Source organism: Heteronotia binoei, chromosome 5 (assembly GCF_032191835.1).
Source record: "Heteronotia binoei isolate CCM8104 ecotype False Entrance Well chromosome 5, APGP_CSIRO_Hbin_v1, whole genome shotgun sequence".
In the NCBI taxonomy this organism is placed as follows: domain Eukaryota; kingdom Metazoa; phylum Chordata; class Lepidosauria; order Squamata; family Gekkonidae; genus Heteronotia; species Heteronotia binoei.
Window position 1 is genome coordinate 97,216,526 of NC_083227.1, and position 25,984 is coordinate 97,242,509.

At 41.5% G+C, this 25,984-nt stretch overlaps 1 protein-coding gene across 3 annotated transcripts in view; it reads left to right on the forward strand.

Moving 5' to 3' along the window:
• VGLL4 (vestigial like family member 4) overlaps positions 1–25,984 on the forward strand; it is a 163,350-nt gene that overhangs the window by 84,918 nt on the left and 52,448 nt on the right. For 2 of the 3 annotated variants that reach the window (XM_060239873.1, XM_060239872.1), the window contains one exon: positions 18,037–18,226. The exons of the other annotated variant lie outside the window; for it this stretch is intronic. In XM_060239873.1, coding sequence (XP_060095856.1) covers positions 18,037–18,226 — 190 coding nt within the window. The remainder of the gene's footprint in view (positions 1–18,036; positions 18,227–25,984) is intronic. 3 annotated transcript variants of the gene reach the window in all.

Here is a 25,984-nt window from a genome sequence, read left to right on the forward strand (position 1 = left end):
GTATCCCAGTTTAAAGTGGTTAATAAACTTATCTTCGGCAAAGAAGTATTTTAATATCAGTTTGAAGGCAAAAAGCCATGCTCTTGCTTCCAAGGATATCTATCTAAATTCTACTAGTAATATGTTTGACACACAACAGTGTTACTGAGAGGCGCTGCCTGATATAAACTGAGTATCCCAGTGCAAACAAAGAGAGAGGGTCTCCCATTCTTGGTAAACAAAATCGAGTCTGACCAAATACAGGCCAAGACCACACTCAATCTAAATGGGTGGAGTGGACCCAGTAGAGAGCTTGGTTTGGTAGGCGCCTGCAGTCTGTATCTTAGCGCAATCTCACCCATTTCCCCCTCCAGCGTCCCTGCCCAAACGGGATGCATAATGACATGGGCACTGCGGGTAAGTAGTATTCTCACTCTGATCTTCTGGAACTTGCCAAATGTCTCTTCCTTCAGTCTATCACCTCTACCTTGCTAAATCCAAACAAGTGCGTAACTTGATTGATCCTACCTTTAAAGTCTTTGATCCCTTTTCCGAGTGTCAGACAAAACCCGGTAACAAGTTATGCATTCCCTCCAAGCTTATCATCCTAGCGAAATGTGTGAAGTTTCCCAGTTTAGTGATTCAAAATAGCTATCTATGAAACATCAAAGCCCCTTTGGTAACTACCGACCCACATCCGTCATACCCCTGTAAAGTGTGGGTCAGAACCCCACGGTATGCATTCTGTAGGGTGCCATTTGCAGTCTGTACCACCCATTACTCCTGTAATTTGGTCTATAGGGCGTGTTACGTTACGCTGGTCGTTCACGTTCCTCTTCCTGTATTTTTCCTTTGAACGGATGTCACCTCTTCTGGATCAGATGACTATTACCTGCTTCAACGACCCTTGAATTTCTCCAACGATAACCGTTATTTTTCTTAGACTCTTGTTTGCTTGTACAACATATGTGTGTGTATATAAGTCTTCTTGATACATACTCTAAGTAAACACTATAAAAGATACAATTGCTTGGTCTATTCTTGGCTGAAAACCTGAACTCCGTATTATTGAAAGCAAAGATCTTTGCTTCTAATTCGCTCTACCAAGTCTCTTAGCTAATTTCCCTATTAAAATAACAGACTTAAAAGCACTGCCTGTAACAACAGGGAATGTTCAATATTTTCCTTAAGAATTGGGCTAGTGGTTAGTCAATATTATCAGAGATAGCTTTAATCCAAATAGCTGAACCATAAAGAATGAGAGAACCACTTTCAAATTAAAGGCTTCCACCGCTCAGGAAATATACTTCCCTCCCTTATTGTGGAAAAAATCTATTTATGGCATTTGCTCAAGGTTATAAATGGGGGGTGGGGGGTCCAAGATAGGTATGCATATAACAAAATCCCCAAATAGAAGGCCTTGACTTGCTAAGTATTGGAACCATTGGTAGACGATTGAGACAGGTTCCATTTTCTGATCTTGGTGAAAACTAGAATCTTAGATTTTGGGTGGTAGGCTTTCTTGACAAGAATAACTGGAGAAAGTTTGCAAGGCCCTTTTTAGTCTGACCCTTGTTCAAGACAAAATCACAGCATCATCTGTATAAAGCAAAATAGGTACACCAGTCTCAGCTAATTTGGGTTCTCAGCCCCATCTACCTCACAGGGTGTCTGTTGTTGGGAGAAGTAGGGAAAGAGATTGTAAACTGCTCTAAGGTGCCAAGTGAAGGGCAGGGTAGAAATCCAATCTCTTCTTCTTTTCAGAGGCAGACCCAAATCAGTTGTAGAGCCTCCCAGAGCTACCTTTCCAGTTCACCTTGTTCTCCCTTCTGGCCTCCCAATCGATCTGTGAAAGAGATGTGATCCACTGTTGGGTTCCAACTCACAATTTGAGAACTACTGGCTTAGATTGTAATCAGTTCCTAATTATAAAAGGGCGTTGTGGTTTGGGCTTTCTGACCTGTGCTTTTGACTGTAAAATTTTATAGTAATATTGTTCTCTGTAGATTGCAAATGTAATCTGAAGATCTAATCCAGCAGCTTTCTGGTGAATGCAAAGGACAGAATTTGTAGTGGAATTTACTTTCCACTTTTCTATGCTGGCCTACCCGTGAGTCTGACCTGAAAGCTTCAGTGGTTCCAAAATGCGGCAGTGTGTGTCTTGATGGGGACCAGCTACACTGGCTTCCAGTTGAGTACTGAGTCAGATTCAAGGTTTTGGTTCTGACCTTCAAGCTTTAAGTAGTCTGGGATTGATTTATCTACGGGACTGCCTCCTCAGCTATGTCCTTGGAAAACTTATCATGCTCTGTTGATTGAAACTTCCTGGTGATCCCTGGCCCTAAAGAGATCCAGCTGGCCTCAACCTGGTGGAACTCTGTCAGATAACATAAGAGCCCTGCAAGATCTACAATTCCATAAGGCCTGTAAGGAAGTTATTGAAGATAACTACTGTGTTGTCTATTACAGAAAGCGTTATTAACTCCCCTTTTCAATCTTGTCATAGATGGCATTGCAAATATGTCTGAATACCCACTAGCCTATTACAATGCTGCTATCAACAAAAGTTCTAACTCATTTTTTCTTTTGTAACTATACTATTGAAAAAATTTGCTTTTGAAGTATAAGGCAGCATTAAGCCTTGGTCATTTTCACTTAATGACAGAGACACCTTTGAACAGTTCACTTTTCCTGTGATTTGTGTTCCAAACAAATCACTTTACTGGCTCATAGCAGAACCTCTGTGATTCTTTGCCTTTAGGAAGCAGGGGTAATTTGAATGTATTGCATACTGAAGTGCAAAATTGTTGTGCCATTGAAAACGTTGGGTTTTTTTATCATAGAAGTCTTGTTAAGCAGATATTAAGATCAGTTTTGAATACAAATTTAGAAGTCTTTTGCAATCTCCAAATACTCATCTATGGGCTAAGCTACAGTAGGACTCCTACGTGTCCAAATTATTTGCACAAAATAAGTGAAGGTCTTATTTTAGCATTCTAAATGTTGAAACAGAGAATTCATTATCAGCAATTAAAACGTTAAATTTGTTAAGGTTATATTTGCTTGAAACTGAAACTATGGATTTTACTTCCAATTTGTCAAGATTAACTTGAGCTATAGGTGATCCCACGTTATTGTGGAGTTTCCACATGACATTGTGCTCTTCTTGAGCATGACTTCAAGCTGTTGTAGCAACTTGTTCCAACTTGAAAAGGAAACAGCCTGCCAGCTGCAGGCAGAGCCTTCCTGTGCAAACTCTGTCTGCAGCAGTCTTTAGAGGGAGCTGTGCATAGGGCTGTCTTACAGTGGAGGTAACAAGTGCCTGCATTTCCCTCTTCCCTTTTACCTGTTTAACAAACAGGGTTGTTTTTTTTTAAAGCTGAGCTTTTGCAGAAAAGAGAGATTGCTGGGGCATAGAGATATCTGGCAGATTGGCATTTCCGCAGTGCAAGGATGGTGTACATGGATGCTGATCCCACACCCCTCTATCCCACTTGCTGCTGCTTTCATAGCTGGGGTGGTAGTGACTTTTCCCACCCTTTTGTGGAACCCGTGATTGGCTCATTTTAGTTAGGGACCACCTGCTATACAGTATGAGAAATGAGCCAATTTTAATGCGTTCTCCCCCCTCCCCCCTGGACATTAGCAGTTTTACATATAGTGGTGAAAATGTGCTGATAGAGCAAAATTTAAACTGTCTAGGCTGTGTATATATGGGCAAAAACTTAATGTAGCATTTCATGTAGAGCTGTGCACATTGGCTGTTATACTCACTGCCATGTGGATGATTTCTAATACCCAGAGATGAGGACAATTCACTAGGTAGGTATACTCTTTCACACACAGACGCCCCCCAGACAAGCCTGCAGTTACAATGTAGCATTGGCAGTTGCAGTGAAATATACCCATAATTTCATGTCCACAGTTTCTAAAAGGCACAGATCCAGTATCAAAAAGACCTTTCTCATTTACTATAGTGTGTTCTGTGTTAAGACTAATGTTAATTCCCCCATCGGATTTTGTGACTTCAGAGGGAATCCTTGATGTGAATATGAAGTTTTCTGCATGTAAATATAATCATGTGTTTTCTGCATTATGTGAAAATGAATACAGTCCCTCAACACAGCCATAGTCACGGTAACTGGGTCAAGTGTAACAATTGGTGACTGAGATGGAGATGTGCATAACAAGATCTTTTCTTCATGATTTTTGGAATTGTACTGATGGGTTCTGCCTCTGCAGAGCTTCAATTTGGAAACTTCTGCATCCAGTTTTCAAGTGTGGAAAGTACTTTCCCCTCAGAGGTACAGTCTCTGTGCATGCCTGATTGGGAAGATGTGACTCTTCCCATGTCCATTTCTTTCGTCAACCAAATCAGTTTTTGGGATCTTCCTTCACTGTCTTTGTCAATACTGATCATGAAAAGCAACATTTCAGAGGTTTATTTATTTATTTATTTATTTATATTAAGATTTATACCCCGCCCTTCTCACCTAGGTGTCTCAGGGCGGCTTACAACACAATAATTAAAACAATTTCAGTTTAAACAATTAAAATACCATTAAATCATAATTTAGTAAAAAAAGATAGAATAAAAACCGGCGGCCTATAGATACATTTTTCATCCAGGATATTTTACATTGTCAGTTAATATCATAGGCCTGCCGGAAGAGGACTGTCTTACAGGCCCTGCGGAATTGCCCTAGATCCCGCAGGGCCCGCACCTCCTCCGGCAGCTGGTTCCACCAATAAGGTGCCGTTATTGAATAGGCCCGGTCCCTGGTGGATTTTAGGCGGGCCTCCTTTGGCCCGGGGACTACCAACAGGTTTTGTGAACCTGAACGTAGTACTCTCTGGGGAACATGTGGGAAGAGACGGTCCCTAAGGTAGGCAGGTCCTAGGCCATATAGGGCTTTAAAGGTCATAACTAACACCTTGTACCGGACTCGGAATATTACTGGCAGCCAGTGCAGACCCTGGAGCCCCGGTCGAATGTGCTCCCATCTTGGGAGCCCTAATAACAGCCGGGCAGCAGCGTTCTGCACCAACTGCAGTTTCCGGGTTCGGCACAGGGGTAGCCCCATGTAGAGGGCATTACAGTAGTCCAGCCTCGAGGTGACCGTAGCATGGATCACTGTTGCCAGGTCGTCACGTTCCAGGAAGGGGGCCAACTGCCTCGCCCGCCTAAGATGAAAAAAAGCGGACTTGGCAGTGGCTGCTATCTGAGCCTCCATCGTCAATGAAGGCTCCAACAGCACCCCCAGGCTCTTAACCCTGCCCGACGCTGTTAATGGAGCGCCGTCAAAAACTGGCAGGGGGAGTTCCCTTCCCGGGCCGCAGCGACCTAAGCAAAGGACCTCTGTCTTCGCCGGGTTCAGCTTCAGCCCACTCAGCCTAAGCCACCTAGCCACTGCCTGTAACGCCCGGTCCAGATTTTCTGGGGCGCAGGCGGGCCGGCCGTCCATAAGCAGATAGAGCTGGGTGTCATCAGCATATTGATGGCAACCCAGCCCATACCCTCGGGCCATCTGGGCAAGGGGGCGCATATAGATGTTAAATAACATCGGGGAAAGCACTGCCCCTTGAGGCACCCCACACTCAAGCGTGTGCCTCCGGGACAGTTCCTCCCCAATCGCCACCCTTTGTCCCCGACCGTCAAGGAAAGAGGAAAGCCATTGCAAGGCCAACCCCTGAATCCCTGCGTCGGCAAGGCGGCACGCCAGGAGCCGATGGTCGACCATATCGAACGCTGCCGATAGGTCCAACAACATCAGCACCGCCGAGCCGCCTTGATCCAGATGTCGCCGAAGGTCATCCACCAGGGCGACCAGCACCGCCTCCGTCCCGTGGCCCGGGCGAAAACCAGACTGGTAGGGGTCAAGGACAGAAGCGTCCTCCAGGAAGCTCTGTAGCTGCAACGCCGCTGCCCTCTCTATAAGTTTGCCCAAAAAGGGCAAATTCGATACCGGCCGGTAGTGTGCCAATTCGGTCGGATCTAACGTTGTTTTCTTCAGGAGGGGACGGACCACCGCCTCTTTGAGCGCCGATGGAAAATGTCCCTCCAATAGGGATCTATTTATGATATCCCGTATAGGATATCTTAGCTCCCTCTGGCAGGTCTTAATAAGCCAGGAGGGGCATGGGTCCAATTTACAAGTTGTTGGGCGTGCAGATAGGAGGATCCTGTCAACTTCTTCCAGGCTGAGCGCGCCGAAGCCGTCCAGGACACAATCCGAAGACAGGCACGGAGCCTCGGGTTCGCTAACTGTATCTAATGTGGCAGGGAAGTCGGAACGGAGCGATGCGATTTTATCCGCAAAAAAATTCGCAAAAGCCTCACAGCCAATTTCCAATTCATTAAAATTTGGTCTGCCCTGTGGCAGTGTTGTAAGAGTCCGAATTGTATTGAACAGTTGTGCCGGGCGCGAAGTTGCGGACGCAATCTCTGCCGCAAAGTAAGTTTTCTTTGCGGCCTTGACTGCCACCTCATAGGACTTCATAAACTCTCTATAAGATGTTCGAGTCGCTTCATCTCGGGTACGCCGCCATTGCCTCTCTAGTCGTCTGAGTCCTCGTTTCAACTGCCGCAACCCCTGGTTATACCAGGGTGTCGGCCTTGAACGAGGGCGCAGAGGACGCCTAGGCGCGATCTCATCGATGGCCCCGGTGAGCCTATTATTCCAAGACTCCACCAGGTCATCGAGGGAATCGCCAGGGGGCCAGGGATCCCGCAGGGCCGTCAGGAACCGTTCCGGGTCCATCAGGCTCCGCGGGCGAGCTAAAATAAGCTCGCCGCCCAAACGGGGTTGGGGTGGGACGTCCACACGAGCCTTGAGGGCATAGTGATCCGACCATGGCACTGCTATAGAAGCAAGATCGTTCACTAAAACTCCCGACGCGAAGATCAAGTCTAACATGTGACCGGCCTGGTGAGTGGGTGTCGTAACTATTTGGGAGAGTCCTAGTGTCGCCATGGAAGACACTAGGTCCATCGCCTGATTGGAGGTCACGTCATCGGCATGAACATTGAAGTCACCCAGGATCAGAAGCCTCGGGTGCTCCAATGCCCATCCTGCTGCGGCCTCCATCAGTGATAGTAAGGCGCTGGCCGGTGCGTTAGGCGGTCGGTACACCAGCCAGATCGCCAACCCCTCCCCAACATCCCACGCCAGGCCGGCACACTCAATGCCCTTGATCTCCGGAGTCGGGAGGGCCCGGAAGGAGTAAGCCTCTCGAATGAACAGGGCCACCCCTCCCCCCCGCCCGCTAGTCCGCGACTGGTGAAAGACCGAGTATCCCGGGGGCGCCATCTGGGAGAGAGCTACGGTCTCTCCATCGCGAACCCAGGTCTCGGTCACGCATGCCAGGTCCATATCCTGCTCAAGCAGGAATTCCCGGAGGATGGAGGTCTTATTATTAATGGACCTGGCATTACATAACACCAGTGACGGAGGCGAGGTTGAAATTCATGGCTAGCTGTAAATATTTCCAAATTGAAGCTCTTCACAGAAGAAAATGTCCATCATTGTGAATTCAAAAATGACCATTTGAAGATCATCAGTTAACAGCCAGGCAACCATTTTTTTTGTCAGTGCAGTGCAGCCCCAATACACAGTGAAGAGTTATAACCAGATGCTTCTCAACTATACATATTGAGAGCTACTTCTGTACATATGCCTCCCTTGGTGGATCAGGCTATGAGTACTTATGTAAGAGAACTGCAGAAGCTTAAATGACAGACATTCCATAGTAATCACATATTTTTATATGGACTAATCATTAGTAATGCAATTTCGATTTGCCAATTAGAAGAAAATTGAATATAGGTTGTTTCCAAGAAGAAATCAGCAAGACCTATGTTTATATTTATTAAGTGTATGCTGTTGGATCCTGCAGTTTGTTGAGTCACCCTTTCTACCCGGAGGAAAGTTAATCTTTAGTCACCCAGGAAACCTAGCAAGCTTGACATAAATATTCTCCAGATAATTCATTTAAAATATAAGTTAAATCTAAGAGAATGCATTATAGGAGCAAGGAATAGTTGTTGGCAGACTGTTTATATTACAATTCAAAGCATTACTGTTGAAGTCTTGTTTGTGAAAGAACACACTACCACATCTTAATCTTCGGTGGGGGGGGGGACTAATTGCTTTTGATGAGTTCAAAAATAAAAGCAGGGTTTTTTTTGTTTAACCCTCTAGTTCTGTTGTAACTATACTATTGTTAATACTGATCATGAAAAGCATGATCTTTTTGTGAAGTTGGCCTAGTTTTAATCCTTTTGATCAATTATAGAACATCATATAGATGTTGTTAATGGATAAGCCATGTTAAGCAGAAGAATAAAATTTGTCCAGTGTCTTCAAGCTTTTATTTTGTATTGTACTTCAATATTTAGGTATTGCAACTTTAGGGTAAATTCACATGACTGTTTTCTTCAGGCACTGTCTGTGTACAAATTTGACTGCCTAACATAACTATAATGATGTGTTCTTGTGAAAAATATTTGTTTAAAAGATTTATATTCTATACTTTTTAGTATCCGCCTAAGGCAGCCACCTATATGCAAATAAGGGAACAAAAAATGTTGAATTCTGGAGTTATTAATGTGTTGTATAACATTTTCTAGCATGAATTGCTGAATTAACCATGTGTGGAACTAGCCTAAAAAATCCAAACCAGTAATTGGGTTTTAGTTTTAAATGTAAAGCTTTTCATTTCATGATGACAAACTGCATGTACAGCTGGCCAGGTGGACAGAGTTAAGAGAAAGTCATGTTAACCATGCTAGTTCTTATTTATTTATTTAAGATTTGTATCCCGCCCTTCCCACAAGTGGCGGGATACAAATCTTCTGGCTTTGGTGGTAAAACTATGACTGGGTGCTATACTGTTACAGAGCGCAGGTGATCAAATGCTCTTATGTGCATTTCCTACATGCATTTAGAAAAACAACTTAAGGGAAATGGCTTGGCTAGAAACCTGCTCCCTGACAACTCACTTTCAATGTGTGGAGGAATTTTTATGGAAGAACCGTAATTCTGTAAGCCTCCAGCTGAGTGGTGCAGTCTGGTATCAGGCTTACCACAGTGTAATCAACCATGTTTGTGCTTCACATGTCTATTATTCACTTCTAAAACAATGGATAGTTAATTCACTTTTGATGAAAAGATGTACATATGCATAAAGAGGGTCCTTAATGAGCTCTCCATACTCCATTGTTTTAATAATAATAATACATTTTATTTTAAGCACTTTCCTTTAGAGATTGGCTCATTCTAAATATTGGCCAGGCTTAGGGTTGCCAGGTCTTACCTGACTCCTGGCGAGGGGAAGTTTCTTGCGTGCAGTGTAATGATGCCACCTGTTAGTGCCATAAATTTTTAACCCAAATTGCTAGATCATTCCCACATGATGTACCTGGTGCGATGATGGCACTTCCAGGCAGGACAGAGCTCTTTGGGGGGCGGTGATACTCCACTGGCCAGCTCTGTGTCAGTGGGTTGGGGGGCCCCAAAAATGGGGAAAACTCCACCTCCCAGCAGGAGGCTGGGAACCCTAGCCAGGCTTGGAATCCTGAACTTGGAAAATGTGGAGGTTAAGGCTGGGGATGCTAACCTTCCTTACTCGTGTGCACTTTGTAAAGATATAGGATCCATCCTCCATTTTAGTTGCTAATTGCGGACATGTAAATGTGGTCTGCAAATAAACCCAGGCTGTCTGTCATGTCCACTTTGGTCCATAATCTGAGCAGACAAATACATGTCCATCTTTTTCAGCTGTTAACTTTTAAAAAAATATTGCATCATATGTAATAAGACAGTTTTCTTTGGCTTTACAAAGATGTTTGAATTTATTAAGTAGGAGAGGAGATTGCAGAGATTGCATTAAGGAACAGTTATCCAGGATTTTTTTAAAAAAATTTTTTTTGAGGTGGAGAAAAACCTTCAAGTTATTATAACTTCTGACAAAATGAATGTATCCATATTATTTCACCTCAAATGCATAGCAGTCATGGCAGACAAAGAGAAGAAATACAGGGTTTAAAATGTGTTTATTTGAAACTTTCTAAATCTGGACTACATGGACTTCTTATTCAGTAAACTTGTAAGTGAATCGCTGTGCTGATCTGTTACTATTACTATACTCAGACAATACATCACATTGTTATCTCTGATTATCTTGTTTATACTTCATGTTGCCTAACATTCCAGATCTTTGGGGGGTGGGGAAGTTGATGAATAGAGCTATAAGCTGAGCTATTTGAGAGATGCAGATATACTGTGCCCCAACCCAGCTGCTTGCTGAAACAAAGAGAGGCATTCTAAGTGGTGCAATGAATATGCATTCGTGATGTGTGTGATTCTGTTGTAGGCTAGACACAGGCCTGTACAGTAATGAATTTGGAAGACTTTGGGCTATGGCCCTGGGGATTTTTTTTAAAAAGTACATTTGTTTTATCAGAGGGTTACCTTGCCAATGGGATGATGTCAGTCTGGTTACCATAGAATGTGGTCAGACAGAGAGAGACAAATGCAATGTGAGAAATAGTATTTTGTTTTGGTAGTCTGAGCTGTGGTTTTTCTGTCCCTTTCTGAAACTTGATTGCTGCAAAGAGTGAAAGGCTTCAAAAGCTGCATATGAGAGAATGAGATACACATGCTGGGATATCTTACTTTGTTCTGTATGTGAAGCTGCCCTCCTTCTCTTTGCCTTGGGAGGGGTTTTCATATATAACAGAAATAGCAATCAAATAGTCTTGAAATGCTGGAAAGGAAACTTGAATAGGCTGTATTTGTATCTGCAGCCTGTGAAAGCACACCTTTGAAAATTAGTAGAAATTCTGCCATACAAATGCAGAAGCAATTTGCATATTCAGTTGGTTGTAGTTTAGCAGAAAAGTCTAAAGCAGCTTTGAGTTTTTTAGTGTTTATTCTCTTTGAACAAAAATCCAGATGATATTTTTTTTTGGCAGGGGGAATATAAGTAGTAACTTATATGGATTGCTACATTGAGTATTTAACTGTTTAGTACTGTTTTTGAAACAAATAGTTGCATGGCATTTAATTGACAGGGTGTGGTGGGAGATTTTATTCAGTGGCACTAGACACTTTTTAATTTCTTCTAGATTGATAATGGGCATTCCTATTTGTTTTTATTCAAGTATCAGAAGACTTCAAAGGAGACTTTCAGCACAGAAGTAGTGCTGAAAGCACAGCTAATTCTGGCTGTGTGGCACAGAAGTAGTATGATGTAGGACAGGGTTGTCAAACATACGGTGTACAGGCCTGATCTGGGCTGCCCAGGGCTTTAATCTGGCTCATGGCTTGAACACTCCCCCTCCTCCACCCCCATGCCTCCTCCCATTAAATAGCTACTGGGCTCAAACTTTGTTCTGCGGATTAAACATGTACAGAAGTATCCTTTAAATCTAAAAGAAAAGGGAATGCCATGCATACACACCTGTTTTTCCCCTCTCTCTCTTTTTTTGCCAAAAAATGTATGGAGATTGAGGAGAGTATGTGCATGCATAGCTAAATTTCTTTGTCCCTCTATTGGTGTCAAGAGGGGGGAGGGAGAAAAGCTGAACTCAAGAACAGGAAGAATAGTTTTAAAGCATGTGCAGATGTCTTGAAAGTGGTAAATAGGGAGAGCTTGAGTGCATGAGTTGTCTTTGCTTGTTCAACCAGGAGAAGAGCAGCACACCTGCCTCTGTTAAAGGAGCTTTGTCCTCCTTGGCACGAGGGCTGAAATCGCAAGGTTGATCATAGAATCATAGAGTTGGAAGGTACCTCCAGGATCATCTAGTCCAACACCCTGCACAATGCAGGAAATTCACACCTCCCACCCCCAGTGACACCTGCTCTCCCCCTCCCCCACTGTGAAAACATAGCGGTCTCCCTCCTACACACAGTATAGATTTTATGCCTGCTTACTCACAAAAGTCCCTCAATTTCAGTGATCTTTCCAAAATTCAGCACCTGCACATACTTCCCTTTCCAAAGAACTGATAAGTGTGTCTGTGGGGCAGGGGAAAGAAGGGGCATTTAATTCTTTCTTTGGGAAAGCCTCCACCTGGCAGGTGGATCAGAAAGGCAGAGCTTCCCTTTGGGAGGAAGGAGAGAAGGGCTGATCTGGCAAAGCAGTTCAAAATGAGGTGTTTGTTTGCAAGGCAAGAGTTGGCAGGTCAGTAGGGCTGCATTGGTGTTTGTACTCCAGGATCATTTTCTGAGTGAAGAACTGCAGGTGTGATCCCCAGAAATCTCCTGCTTGCTTTTGTTTCCATCCCCAGTCCAACCCAGCTTCTTTTTCCTGTTTCTGCTCAAGAAAAAGAACCAGCTGCTTTGCTGTCCTGTGGCTGGACTTTTGCTGAGTGGAAAAGCCCTTGACTGCGTCTTCCCATAGTCTCGCAGCTAATTCTGGCTGTGTGGCACCCTGATCTGTCCCTGTAAACACAGGGAGGTGTTGAGACTCCTGAGGCAAACGCCTGCACCATGTCACTTCTATTTGCAGAGGAGAGAGTATTTTGTTCAGAGTTCCCTTCTCTTGAATACAATCCCTGTTAAGGGGAAAACTAGCACATTCAGCAAAGAGCTAGGCTAGAAGCTCTCTTACTGTCTTTGAGATTCGTAGGTAGGGCTCACTTTTGTATCCAAAAGTGCTGGAGAAAGTGACCCAAGAGGTATTGCTCCTCTTAGAACCATCAGTGCATTGTGGGATCAGATAATTTTAATGGGCAGCGTTTCCAAGTTTGCCTATCTCTCCTGTGGACTCAGTGTTGTCTTAACCTAACTGCTTGCCTCAGTTTTTGCCTCTGTAAAATGGGACTTGTAGAAGAGTGGCCAAACTTGCTTTAATTTAAGAGCCGCATAGAATAAATGTCGGATGCTTGAGAGCCACAAGGAAGGAAGGAAGGAATAGATGGGGGAGAGGTAGAAAGAAAGTAACCTTAACATTAAATGCATTCTCCAAGCTAGCTGACAGGGTAGTGTGGACTTCGAGAGCCACACAATGTGTGTGAGCCACATGTGGCTCCCAAGTCACAGTTTGGCTACCCCTGGACTAGTAGAAGCTGGCTGCATTGGTGTGTGTACAGCAGGAAGGGAGTGGTAAAGCTCTTGACAGATAAACTGCTGCATATTGTGGACAGGTGTGCTTTCTAAAAGTGTCTCCTGAAATGGCATTAGATTTGCTGTCAGGAAAATATGATCCAAGCCCCACTACTGGCAAACCTCTTTTCTTGCATTTGGCATAATTGTTAGGTTACTGCACAGTGTCTTAGATTCAGATGGGTAGCAAATCAGAAGTACATAGGCTGCTGTGTGGGGTAGGTGGCCAAATGGATCCCTTTGCTTTTATGGCCTGTATTGGAAACCACTTTTGGCTCTCTTCTGGTCCCATTTATGTCAGATCCAGCCCTCATAACAAATGAGTTCAACACCCCTGAATTTTAGGAAGTTTTTCCTGCATCAAGTGACTAAGACGTCATCTTTTGAAGTAGGTGCCAGTTGGGGTCTCAGAGTATATAACAATATTCTAAAATTGAAGGGACTGCCTCTTACAGTTTGAGAATAACTGATTAGATCTGCTAAACTAAAAGAATTGCTGTTGTAATTTTATAATATGGTTGGGAGTACATGAGCTACAAAATGTAAACCCCTTCTTTATTAAGCCCTCTTAATTTTTGTGTAGAGTTGTGTGAGATTTTGAATTGCCAAGAACTTTCCTATTTGTGACTCTTACATTTGTGTACATTCAGCACAACTTGATTTTCATGTCTCTGTACTAATCTTGGGAATTTATTTCAACTGGAAAACATTAAAGATTTATAAAAAATACAACTATGTATTTTTACAGATTTGTAACATTAAGCGTTATAAATCTTTTTTTTTTTTTTTACTCCTAAAGAAAAGGGTGGATGGTGAGGGAGAAATAGTCAGTCATAATCATAGTTAATCTTAATTTGTGGGTTAACGCAGCAGGATGTCTGTATGTTTGACTTCAGAGTGCCTGGGTGACTACGGAGCATACAGCTTTTGGTTTTAGTGTTCAGGTGGAAAGTTACAGTTCAGCTTTAGTGCCAGAGTTCTGAAGAGAAGTTATGGTTTGTGGTGTGTTTAATAGGCCACAGTGTATTTGCTAGTTTATATCTTGCCTGCTAAATTAATAAATGTTTATTTTTTACTTGTAAACATACTGGTGATGAGTCCCTGGTGGTTCCTTTCCCAACAAAATAGCATTTGTTGCTTATAGTAAACAAATCTATTTTTTATATAATATGTCAGCTAGGAAATGAAAATACCTGGCAGTAGACACAATTACTTTCTTATGCTACTAATATGATATGCTACTAATGATATGCTACTAATGCTACTAATATACTTTTTCTTGTGCATTATTCTAGTTTCAGGCCATTAAAGAGGGGAAGGATCCTCTTTAAATGTAAACCTTTGAAGAAAGAAAGCTGAGCATGTAGTATGTGTGTCATGAAACTTGGGTACTGGGTTTGGTTTCATTGGTTGATTACGTTTAGTTAAAGAAACTTAGTTGCAGAGCTTCTTTCTGGGGGAATACAGCGGAACGGAATTCTGGAACCTTTTTGTGGAGACAAAATTCTCAAAAAATGTTTAAAAGTTCATGAGGGGCACCTTTGTGTTTCTCCTTCATTTCCCTCTTGAGATTTGGCACCTCTTTTTCCAGAAAAAAAGCCCTACATAGTTGCATAACCAGATTTGAAACCTTGTAAGTTTTGTAGTCAAACTGTTATTCAAGGTTTTCTGCTTCTGTATATGGAAGTTCCTTTTATTTATCCTGGCCAACAGCCACTGATGGATCTATCCTCCATGGATCTGTCTTAACCCTCTTTTGAAGTCATCTACTCGTATACTATCATTATTGCCAATGGCTGTGAATTTCACAATCAAATCATTCATTAATTAAGGAAGTATTTTCACCATCCTGAATCTAGTGCCCATTAACTTAATTTACTGTTCCTGTGTTCTGGCTTTTTGGGTGAGGGAATCCTTTTACCTGTGAGTTGAGTTTGTGGGACTTTTGGAGGCTTTCAGGCCTACGTGTCTGAATATGAAAGAGGTGAGAGCCCTACCTTGTTAGGTAGGACAAAAGTGGACTTCTCTTGTCCTGGTGTAATTGTTTTGGGAAAAGCCAATCAGGTGATAGTTTGTTTATTGAGGATGCACTTCAGGGGATGCCACTGGCTTGAGGTGTCCTATAGCTTCATTTGACTTGGAAGTATTTTTAAGAGGCCAGCCTACACATGATGGTGTTATTAATACTATTGTATGTACTCTGTTGAATTGGCTGCTTTTTGTGTTTAAACATCACAAATTCTTAAATAAATGCAGTGATAAGTCCATCATCTCTTATCTGATCCTATCTCACAGAGGGGAGGCTAAACCGTTGCTTTGGACTCATTGAGAATATGGAAACAATTGTACGGCATTTGTGAGTAAATGCTGTAATATGTGCTTATGACTACTTGATTTAAAATTAACTCAAGAATGTAGCATAATAATTCTTGTACTATATATTTTTAAACATATAAGCTATAAATGAAATTAGGTAACAAGTGGGAAAGGCAGGATAGAAATTTAATTTTAAAAGGACATTTGTGGTCTGACTGCATGCAGCGCATTATGTAAATTCTGGCTGTCCCATCTTAGAAAGGATAAGATTGAAAATTTTGTTTCATTTATCCCCTGCTGCCCCACAGTTTTTCAGTAGGCTTTCATGGCAAAGTAGGGATTCAGACCTTGGTCTCCTAGATCCTAGTCTGACAATAACCACCATACTACCCTGGCCTCCCATTGTAATCTTAAAGATTATCAAGGGGCTGCACCTTTCCAGTTGGGCAAATTTTGGGGATGCAGTTTGGGGGTACATAATAGGGGTCTGTAAAATCAGAAGAGGGCCAAGGGGAAATTTTCACATGATGATAAAATTAAGGGTCATCCAGTAAAATTGGGTGACTGTATGTCCATAGAGATCAGAGAGCCTATTTTTCCACATACATCTCATAATTAAGAAATGGTGAGAAACTTTAAAAATAACTCATTTCATGGAGGATAGTTCTATCAACAGCTTTTAGCCATACTGCAGAATGGAATGCCCATGCTCAGGGCACTGTGCTGTTAGCTACCGAATACTTAGGGCTTGAACTGGAAAACTCAGGATCTGGGACCTAGACTAATAAGTTATTGTGAGCTCTGTGTGTGAATATAAATTCATGTGAGCCCTCAACAGTCTCTTCATAGAGAAGAAAATAGGGGTGTAAAACAGCTCCTGTGATTAGCTATTGGTATGGAAGTCCAGAGCTTAGACCTGATATAAATTTGCAATGAATGGCTTGTTTCCAGCTCTTACCACTAACTGTAGGTATTCTGAGGTAGAGACTACACTTGCCAGGTCAAGATTCAAATAATACCCACCTGCAGTCGTGGCCTGGCCTGGCCCTTACAAGACTCTCATGATGACTTTGGCATCATCTCCAGCAATAGTCATCCAGGACTACATTAAATATTTTGTTTCCTGCACAAGGACATGCTTGTGTAGTTTCACCATTACTGCTGCAGCTACAGATGCAGCACAGTGGCAATGGGGCTTACATATGGCAAGTTCCCCTCCCCCTGCTGTTTCAGTTCTGTTGTTCCCAGCAGTAGTGAGGATCTCCCTCATGGCACAAGGGTTGTTTCTCCAGATTTTTTTTTAATAGCAGTCAAATATTACTACTATTATTACAACAACAACAATGCATAAAGTTCTCCGAATTCCCAGCTTTCATTTTTAAAAAAGTCAGCCTCTTGCCTCTTTCACTGCAGAGATCCACCCTTTTCCCTTATAAGCACATTGACAAAAGAGACTGACTTAAAAAACTTAAAACTGAAAATTCAGAGAACCTGACACACAACACACATTTTTGAAATGTTATAACAATAGTCAATTGCTGATTTCAAAAGCAAAGAACCCCCTGGAGGCAGGGCGGTGTGACCACCATAGGATTGGGGCAGTGAAAATGGGTGCCGTGTGGGCATTATTGGGAATACCCAGATTTTTTCATCCACACAGCAGCAATCAAAAGCTTTGCAGCAAAGCAGGTTTGGGAAAGACAGGAGAAAGCCCATGGAAAACACAGCAGGCACGCAACTGTGCCACAATGCTGTGAGGAAGCAGGAAAAAAACTGCTTCTAGCAAGACTGACCCACAGGCACATAGTATGGTGTGGAAAAGGCCTTTGATAATTCAAGGGTTTTCTTAAATTGTGAAGTTTTTTATTTGCTTACCCGTGTGCTTTTTATTGCTCTTTTCAAATTTGCATTCAAAATAAAATTTGTCATTAAAATTATCATTATGGCCAGTTGGTACTTTACACAGATCTTTCATATGATTGTCTTACAGCACACTGTATAGATGGGATGATTTGTTTATATTGCTTCCTGTTAGAATCTTTCTTTGAATGAAATACATGGAATACCTCCACTGATTGTGCTTAAACTGTAAAGTTACTGGAAGTAAATACTATTATGACCAAAAGAGCTTGAACTTTAATTACGGAAATTATACTGGTTCAAGATACACTTTTCTAATACTTCCTTTCAGACGCATCTGTTGCGCTCTTAATATTGGATTGAGTTGATGGAGAATGAACAAGAACAAGAAAAAACCAAAATATGTCGATCATTAAATTATTGTTTGAAGCTGATGAAAAATGGAATGTCTGCCAATAAAAATGCTGTCAAGATTGTATTTCAGTTTAGTCCTTAAGGGCACCTGAGGCGCTTCAACTGTTCTTCCCTACTCTTTTTACTCAACTGCTGTTGTAGTCCAATTATTTCTGTTTTAACAAGCGTTTGGATTGTAGCAGTCATGTCTTAATTTTTTTAAATGAATGTTCCACTTCTAACCACATTCTAAAATGATTCAAGCAGGCACAACAACACTTCCTGTTGCTATTTTGAACAATTGTTTTAAGGGTTTCATAGGATATTTTTTGCTTGTATCCCTTTTAATTTTTTTTTTTACCTCTTCTACACCTTTTAGGTGAAGCTGCTCTAAGAGGGGAACCCAGGATGCAATCATTGCCAGTATCCAGTGGTGTAACCAACCATAGGACAGGGCCACCCCCTATCAGTCCCTGCAAGAGGAAGTTCAGCATGGATCAAGGAGATGATGACTTAGACTGTGAAAATGAACATGTCTCAAAAATGAGTCGAATGTTCAGTCCCCATCTGTAAGTCTTCTGTTTTTCTTTGGATGTTTTGGCATTTGTGTCAGCTAATTAATGTTCATTTTTATTTAAAAGTGCCTAGGTTTTATTCTTTAAAATGTCTAAAGAAATATGAAAGACGTGAAAAGACTCCCAGCAAAATGGCATTCACTTGTCAAATTCTCCCTGTTTAATATGTAGTTATGCTTACCAAATGTCCTCCTTTTGCCTCCATTTTCAGTGATGTGGCAAGAGAAAATGTTCAGTGTCATAATGCTACCACAGATAAGCTGGGAGAGAGGGTAACTTGACACAGGGATTCTGTTTTGAGTGGCAGCCCTGTGACTTCTGTAATGTCTAGTTGCATCATGTGACATATCAGGATATATATTGCACACAGAGGTCGATGTGACAGTCCAATGTGTTACGACCATTTTTTGTTTGAATTCTTATATATCAAGTTGAAAATAATGTATTTTTAAATCATTACTTGAGACAGGCTGAGCTTCTTTCATTCCTGACAAAGGGAAGAAGAAATGTACAGAAAAGAAAATGGTTGTCTAGAACCATGTTTTCCTCTTTAGCTTAACTTCTGCTGACAGGAAGTATATTTAAAAATACCATTTGTATTCCCTTTAACTTTTCCTTGCAGTAATCTCCTATGCCGTAAAGCAGGGGTGTTGAACTCATTTGTTATGAGGGCCGGATCTGACATAAATGAAACCTTCTTGGGCCAGGCCATGTCAGGTTGGGCCAGTCCATGTCAGGCCAGGCCAGGCCATGTGTGTACCTATTTAAGATTAGGTAGCAGATATATAAACTTTATAAAGGAGACAAACACAGTTTAAAAAAAAACACCTTAAAATGTGCTTAAAACATTAGCACTTCTTGATCTTAAAGGTGCTTTCTTTGTATTTCTCCCATGAGATCCAGGGAACTGAGCAAAGGAAGATTTCAGGTGACCAGGAGGGGGGGGGGGGAGCTTCAGCCAATAAAAGGAAGAGAGGCTTAGCTCAGTTCTGCTTTGTGATTGAGAAAAAAGCTCTGCATTTCCCCCCATTCCTCCCCAAGGGAGGAGCCTCAGCCAATTGTGAAAGGTTTTGCTCTGTACTTCCTGTGCGATTGAGCAAACCTTGCAAAGCAAGCTGTGATACAGAAGAAAGCAAGAGATAGGGAGAAGGAAGCAGACGACAGCCAGTTGCTTGGAGGCCTGATAGGAGCTCTCCAAGGGCCTGATTTGGCCCTCAGGTGGAGAGTTTGACACCCCTGCCTTAAAGTCTCCCTGCCTGAGGGAAAAATGCTAGGAAATTTAGAAACAGCTGCTTCCCAGACTATATTCGAGCAGCTGGTCCGTCTACAAACGCAAAACTCTAGTTATGTGCTTTCATTTTCATTTGGCAACAAGGGTATTTTTGCTGTTCAGGTAAAATATGAGTTGCTGGAAAGGGGGGGAGACTGTTTCCATCTATTTTGTGTTATCATTCCTAGGAATGCTGCTATGGTTGGCATGAAGTAGAAACTGAGAGAATTCCTTTCATTCCTTACTAGAGGAAGTGATTGCAGTGTTTCAGTCAGAGCCAGCTTGATAACTAACTGTATACTGTTCCCTGCTGCCTCAGCTCAAGAAGCACTCCACATTCCACACATTCCACTCAGCTTTGGAGTGTTGTGTTCAGTCATAAGATGTGGACTGGGGCACTTTATCCTCTAATAAATCACAGCAGCGTTAGTCAGAAGCTTGCAGACTATAGTCCAGGAATTTATTACGAATAAGGGTTCTCGTACCAACGCAATAAAAACAAAACGGAAAGGCTGAGAACTCTGTGTGTATGTTTTACATGCAGTGTTTATGTTGAGTTAACCATTTCTAATCACTCCTTATACTGATAACTGGGATACTTGTGAGGGAAAAGTTGTGAAATAAAAACGAGAAAGCATTAGATGGGGGAATTTAGCACAAGTATCGATTTTGAGCAGCAAAGAAAAATCATTACATCTTAATTTACATAAATAATGGAATAAAATGCACTTTTAACAAAAAATCCATTTTATGCTTCATAGCCTATAAAACATTTGAAGTTTGAATTGCCAGAGTAGGATGAAAGTTTAAATTTACTTTTCTGGAAACCATGGTAGAATCCCAATGATGATTCCTAAAAAATTATCTTTCAACTTTGGGTTGAAGTTTAAACAAATTCATGAAGTAGAGCAAACATGTACAAAGACAGTAGTATGTATTTTCTCATGGGTGGAATATGGAAGGGAGAGGTTTGATTTTTCCAGGTTTGTTTTGTGCAGAGTTTCATCAAACCATTAGTTAAACCCACCTTTTTAAAAGTGTTTGAAAATTTTAAAAGCACAGTAACAAAGCATTGTGCATAGAATTGTTTGGACAGTGTTATGTTTGGATGCAGTTGAGCTGTATGCAGGGCTTTTTTTTTTAGCAGGAATGTACAGGCACGCAGTTCTGGCTGGCATGGTAGCAGTTCCACCTGGCTTGGTGTCAGGGGGTGTGGCCTAATATGCAAATGAGTTGATGCTGGGCTTTTTCTACCAAAAAAAGCCTGTGTGAAACCATGGTGATGTCAGGGAGTATGGCTTAATATGCTAATGAATTCCTGCTGGGCTTTTTCTACAAAAAAGCCCTGGCTGTATGTAATGTTTATTTTAATGTCTTTATGTTCTTAAGCAATGTGGAAAAGTTGTAGTCATTGCTTAATGACATCACTGATAAGGTAGATGATTTTTAAAACTAAAATGTCTTGGTGACAAAGAGTAAAAAAAAAACCCTTCTGTGTTTTTAAATTATAGTATTTAGCATAGGGACACTCCATTATTATGGGTAGTCTAACTGTGTCATTATTACAATAGATCCTGCAGGGTTAATGGAATATTAGTAGCTATCTCACGAGGGAAGGTAGCAGTCCTCTCTGAAAGCTTCGTATTCATTATTCTCGTTACTTTCGTAGTTCCTCACCAATTGGGAGAGGTCTGCTCTGATTTTTAGAAAAACGTATAAAACTGGATCTTGTATCCACTGGTCTGCATAGCAATGTAAACACATCAGTCTATTGGATTGCTGGGCCTTTTATCCTTATTCTATAGTATCATTGGACCACCTTTCTTCTGTTTATAGGAATTTAGTAATTCAGTGTAACATTCACGTACCGGATGAAATAGACTCTAGCTTGCAAAATCTTGTGCAGTAATTTAGTCCTTAAGGCTGTTCGTGGAATACTGAAATCATCTGAAATCATCCTTTTTAGTCTGCCTGTGTAAGCTTTAGTTAGTGTAAGAAGTAGGAATTTCCATTGTGTGTTAATCTTTCATCTTCAGATAAAGTTACCTAAAGTACTTTAAGCAGGTGGAGCTACCATCCTTTTCACTGACATTTTTGAATAAAACAGAGCATTTGAAGACTTATTATTGTTAGAATCCTTTGCTCCTTGAGTACCTCTGTGTTTTACACTGTCTTCAAGGGTGAATTGCAAGCAATACTGTATTATGTTATCCCAAACTTATACATATAAACATTGCTGAATAAACATTTAGTGGTAAGTTGCTCATTGGTAATGTTTATTCAGCCTCAAGATAGATCTCCTTAAGCAGAGGAACAAACTGAACATTAGAGAAGAAGAAAGTTACGTACCTTGCCACTCCTGAACAAAACAAGTTGGATAAAAGTGTATTGGAACTATCGTGTTTGTTTGTTTGAGGTAGGTTAGAAAGCAGAAGCTTTAATTGTGTCAAATAGAGTTTTTTAAATGGGAAATATTTTGTATGAGATTTGGCCCTTCTGTTCATTTATCCAGGGCTTTTTTCCCTAGGGGACCAAGGTGGAACAAACTTCTAGAACCTCTTAATGGAAACAAAATTCTCAAAAAAGGTTTAAAAGTTTACGAGGGACACTCTTGTGTTTCTCCTTCATTTCCCTCTTGAGAGTTCCAAAATCTCTTTTTCCAGAAAAAAAGCCCTGCATTTATCCTTTTTTTGTCATTTTTATGGATTTTGATTTTTGTATGCTATATAGACATTTTGGTGAGCTATGGGAAGGACCTATACCCCACAGCCATTGTTGCCTTAATTTGGGGGGTGGGGCTGTACACTTTTAAAGTTTATACTCAAACAGACTCCGATTAATGTTGAAAATGTCTGGATGTTACAGTGTAAGTGTAACACTAACAAAGTGTTGCCCCTTTAAACCGAGGTCTCAAGCCTGACCTATGTTGTGTGGGTTTCTTGTTTGTCAGGCTGGAGGTATTTTCTCATTTTCACAGTTCAGCTGAAAACAAAGGCCTCCTTATCCTTGCAGGGAGCTCTTAAGAGCTGACATCAGCCTTTTCCCAGCAGGCATCATTTCTGCCTTAAGAGTCCTTGCACAGAGCTGAAAGGTTTGGTAATTTTTTCTTAGGTCATTTACTTTGCCAAGTAACAAATAAAAAAAGGAGCAAACTCTAATAGTACCAAAGAGTTAAGAAAGTGCTTGGGGGGAGGGGGAGTAGTAGTACTAACTTGCTTTTGTTTTTCTAACTTACTGTAGTAGATTATGGAAATGCAACTCTTCTTTACATTCTATGTAAGATGTGTAGCTAGCTTTTATGCAGTGCTTTGTAAATTTTTAGATGATTTGGGCTCAGAGTGCTTTGTGGGTTCAGTAACTTTATGATTAAGTTAGCATGTTTGTGCCAAAACGAAGTATGTACATGTTTGAGGCTCCACATCAAGAGGTTTCTGAGTCTTTTATATATTTAATAGTAAAGTTATATATACAGATTTTAGTGCATTCAAAATAAACAACTGGCAATGCGCAAAACTTTTTGGAGCCACATAGTAAGAGAATTCAGGAGTGATCCAACCTTGACTATGTTTCTATGTAACTTCTCTCTGACTACATGTATACTTTTCACTTTTATGCTGCCTATGATGTTTCCCCTTCCCTTTTGCACTGGGCTAATGTAGATGTAGTGGAGTGGGGGCTTCAGCAGGACTATGCCATTAACTTTTAGCAAGGTGGGCAACAGATAATTGCACCATTTTGCTTTTTAAAAAAAGTTTCACCCTGCTCATATCTTTGATTCTTGAGCCAGAAATGATTCTTTGAAGGTGAATTTTTGTCCATTGTTTTTGGTATGATGCTATGTATGGCAGACCATTTTGGTTGAATGATTATATCATTTTTATCAAAACTGAATAGAATGGTATGAGAAGCCTTCAGATATTTTGTTTATGATTGAATGATTGTTTTAAGGACACACCAGTGTTTCACTTGCATTAGCAGGAATCAGCTTGTGTAGGGATGTTCTGGAAATTAAGTTGTTTTGTAAAAATTGCAAGGTTTTCACCATATGCTTAAGTCTGTCCCTATTCAGCAAGGCAACTGAACTATGGTTAACCCCCATTTTTAAAATAATTTCCTTGAACTGATTGTCAAGCTTTCAGTAGTTTTTGGGTATTCACATGAGTTTATGGCATTTATCTTTATTCCTGAATACTTCCTTAAAGTAAGATATTTATTCAGTTGCTGGATTGAGGCAGACCAGGCATTCATTATCAGAATAAGGAGAGCAAATGCAAAGGTCATGGCTGCTCCTAACTCTCCTTCATCTTTGACTTGGACATTGAAGACTTCCGCATTCCCAAGTGAAGCCTTAATTGATTTGTATGAATCCTACCAAAAGTCACAACAATGATTTGTTCTTTCGCCCACAAACCTTGGTTAAACTCCCACCTTGTAGAAGCTCTTTTTAACAGGATGCTGTTTAAAGTGCACATATTGTTTTAAAACATTTTCTTGCTTGCATACTTAGAACTTACCTCCAGTCATGCAGGGATGCTGCTTCTGCTGTGGTGGCAGCTGCTACCAATGGTGGCAGCTGCTACCAATGCATACTGCCAGTCAGATCTCCAGTGGGTGATCAGAAGCCTTGCTGGGCAACAGCCCTATCTGGCCCCACCCACTTTCTGTAAACCAGGAAAGGTGTTGGCAGCTGCTGAGGTACCATAAGAACATAAGAGAAGCCAGGTTGGGTCAGGCCAATGGCCCATCCAGTCCAACACTCTGTATCACACAGTGGCCAAAATGTGTGTATGTGTGTGGTTGTGTATGTGTTTATATATATATACGCACACACACACACTGCGGCTAATAGCCACTGATGGACCTCTGCTCCATATTTATCCAATCCCCTCTTGAAGCTGGCTATGCTTGTAGCCGCCACCACCTCCTGTGGTAGTGAATTCCACGTTAATCACCCTTTGGGTGAAGAAGTGCTTCCTTTTATCCGTTTTAACCTGACTGCTCAGCAATTTCATTGAATGCCCACGAGTTCTTGTATTGTGAGAAAGGGAGAAAAGAACTTCTTCCTCTACTTTCTCCATCCCATGAATAATCTTGTAAACCTCTATCATGTTACCCCGCAGTCGACATTTCTCCAAGCTAAAGAGCCCCAAGCGTTTTAACCTTTCTTCATAGGGAAAGTGTTCCAACCCTTTAATCATTCTAGTTGCCCTTTTCTGCACTTTTTCCAATGCTATAATATCCTTTTTGAGGTACGGTGACCAGAATTGCACACAGTACTCCATATGAGACCACACCATCAATTTATACAGAGGCATTATGATACTGGCTGATTTGTTTTCTGTTCCCTTCCTAATAATTCCCAGCATGGCATTGGCCTTTTTTATTGCAATCGCACACTGTCTTGACGTTTTTAGTGAGTTATCTACCACGACGTTTTCAGTGAGTTATCTCTTGGTCAGTCTCTGCCAGTTCACACCCCCATCAACTTGTATTTGTAGGTGGGATTCTTGGCCCCAATGTGCATTACTTTGCACTTGGCCACATTGAACCTCATTTGCCATGTTGACACCCACTCACCCAGCCTCAACAGATCCCTTTGGAGTGCCTCACTATCCTCTCTGGTTCTCACCACCCTGAACAATTTAGTGTCATCTGCAAACTTGGCCACTTCACTGCTCACTCTCAACTTCAAATCATTTATGAACAAGTTTAAGATAATGGGACCCAGTACTGAGCCCTGTGGCACTGCACTGCTTACCGTCCTCCACTGCGAAGACTGCCCATTTATACTCACTCTCTGCTTCCTATTAATTAGCCAGTTTTTGATCCACAAGAGGACCTGTCCTTTTACTTCATGACTCTCGAGCTTACTAAGGAGCCTTTGATGAGAAACTTTATCAAAAGCTTTCTGGAAGTCAAGGTAAACAACATCTATTGAGTCTAAATAAATTGAGTCCCCTTTGTCCACATGTTTGTTCACCCCCTCAAAGAACTGTGTAACAGGTTAGTGAGGCAAGATCTTCCCTTACAGATCCCATGCTGAGTCTTCGTCAATAACCTGTGTTCATCAATGTGCCTACTCATTCTGACCTTGATAATGGTTTCTTCCATCTTTCCTGGTATTGAAGTCAGACTGACTGGCCTGTAATTTCTCGGATCTCTTCTGGAACCCTTTTTAAAGACGGGGGTGACATTTGTTACCTTCCAGTCCTCAGGAACAGAGGCAAATTTCAGTGAAAGATTACATATTTTTGTCATGAGATCCACAAGTTCAACTTTGAGTTCTTTCAGAACTCTTGGATGTATGCCATCCGGACCTGGTGACTTATTAGTTTTGAATTCGTCAATCAGTTGTAGGACCTCCTCTCTTGTCACCTCAATCTGACTCAGGTCTTTCAACACCTCTTCCAAAATTAGTGATTCTGGAGTGGGCAAACACTTCTCGTCTTCCACAGTGAAGATGGAGGCAAAAAATACATTCA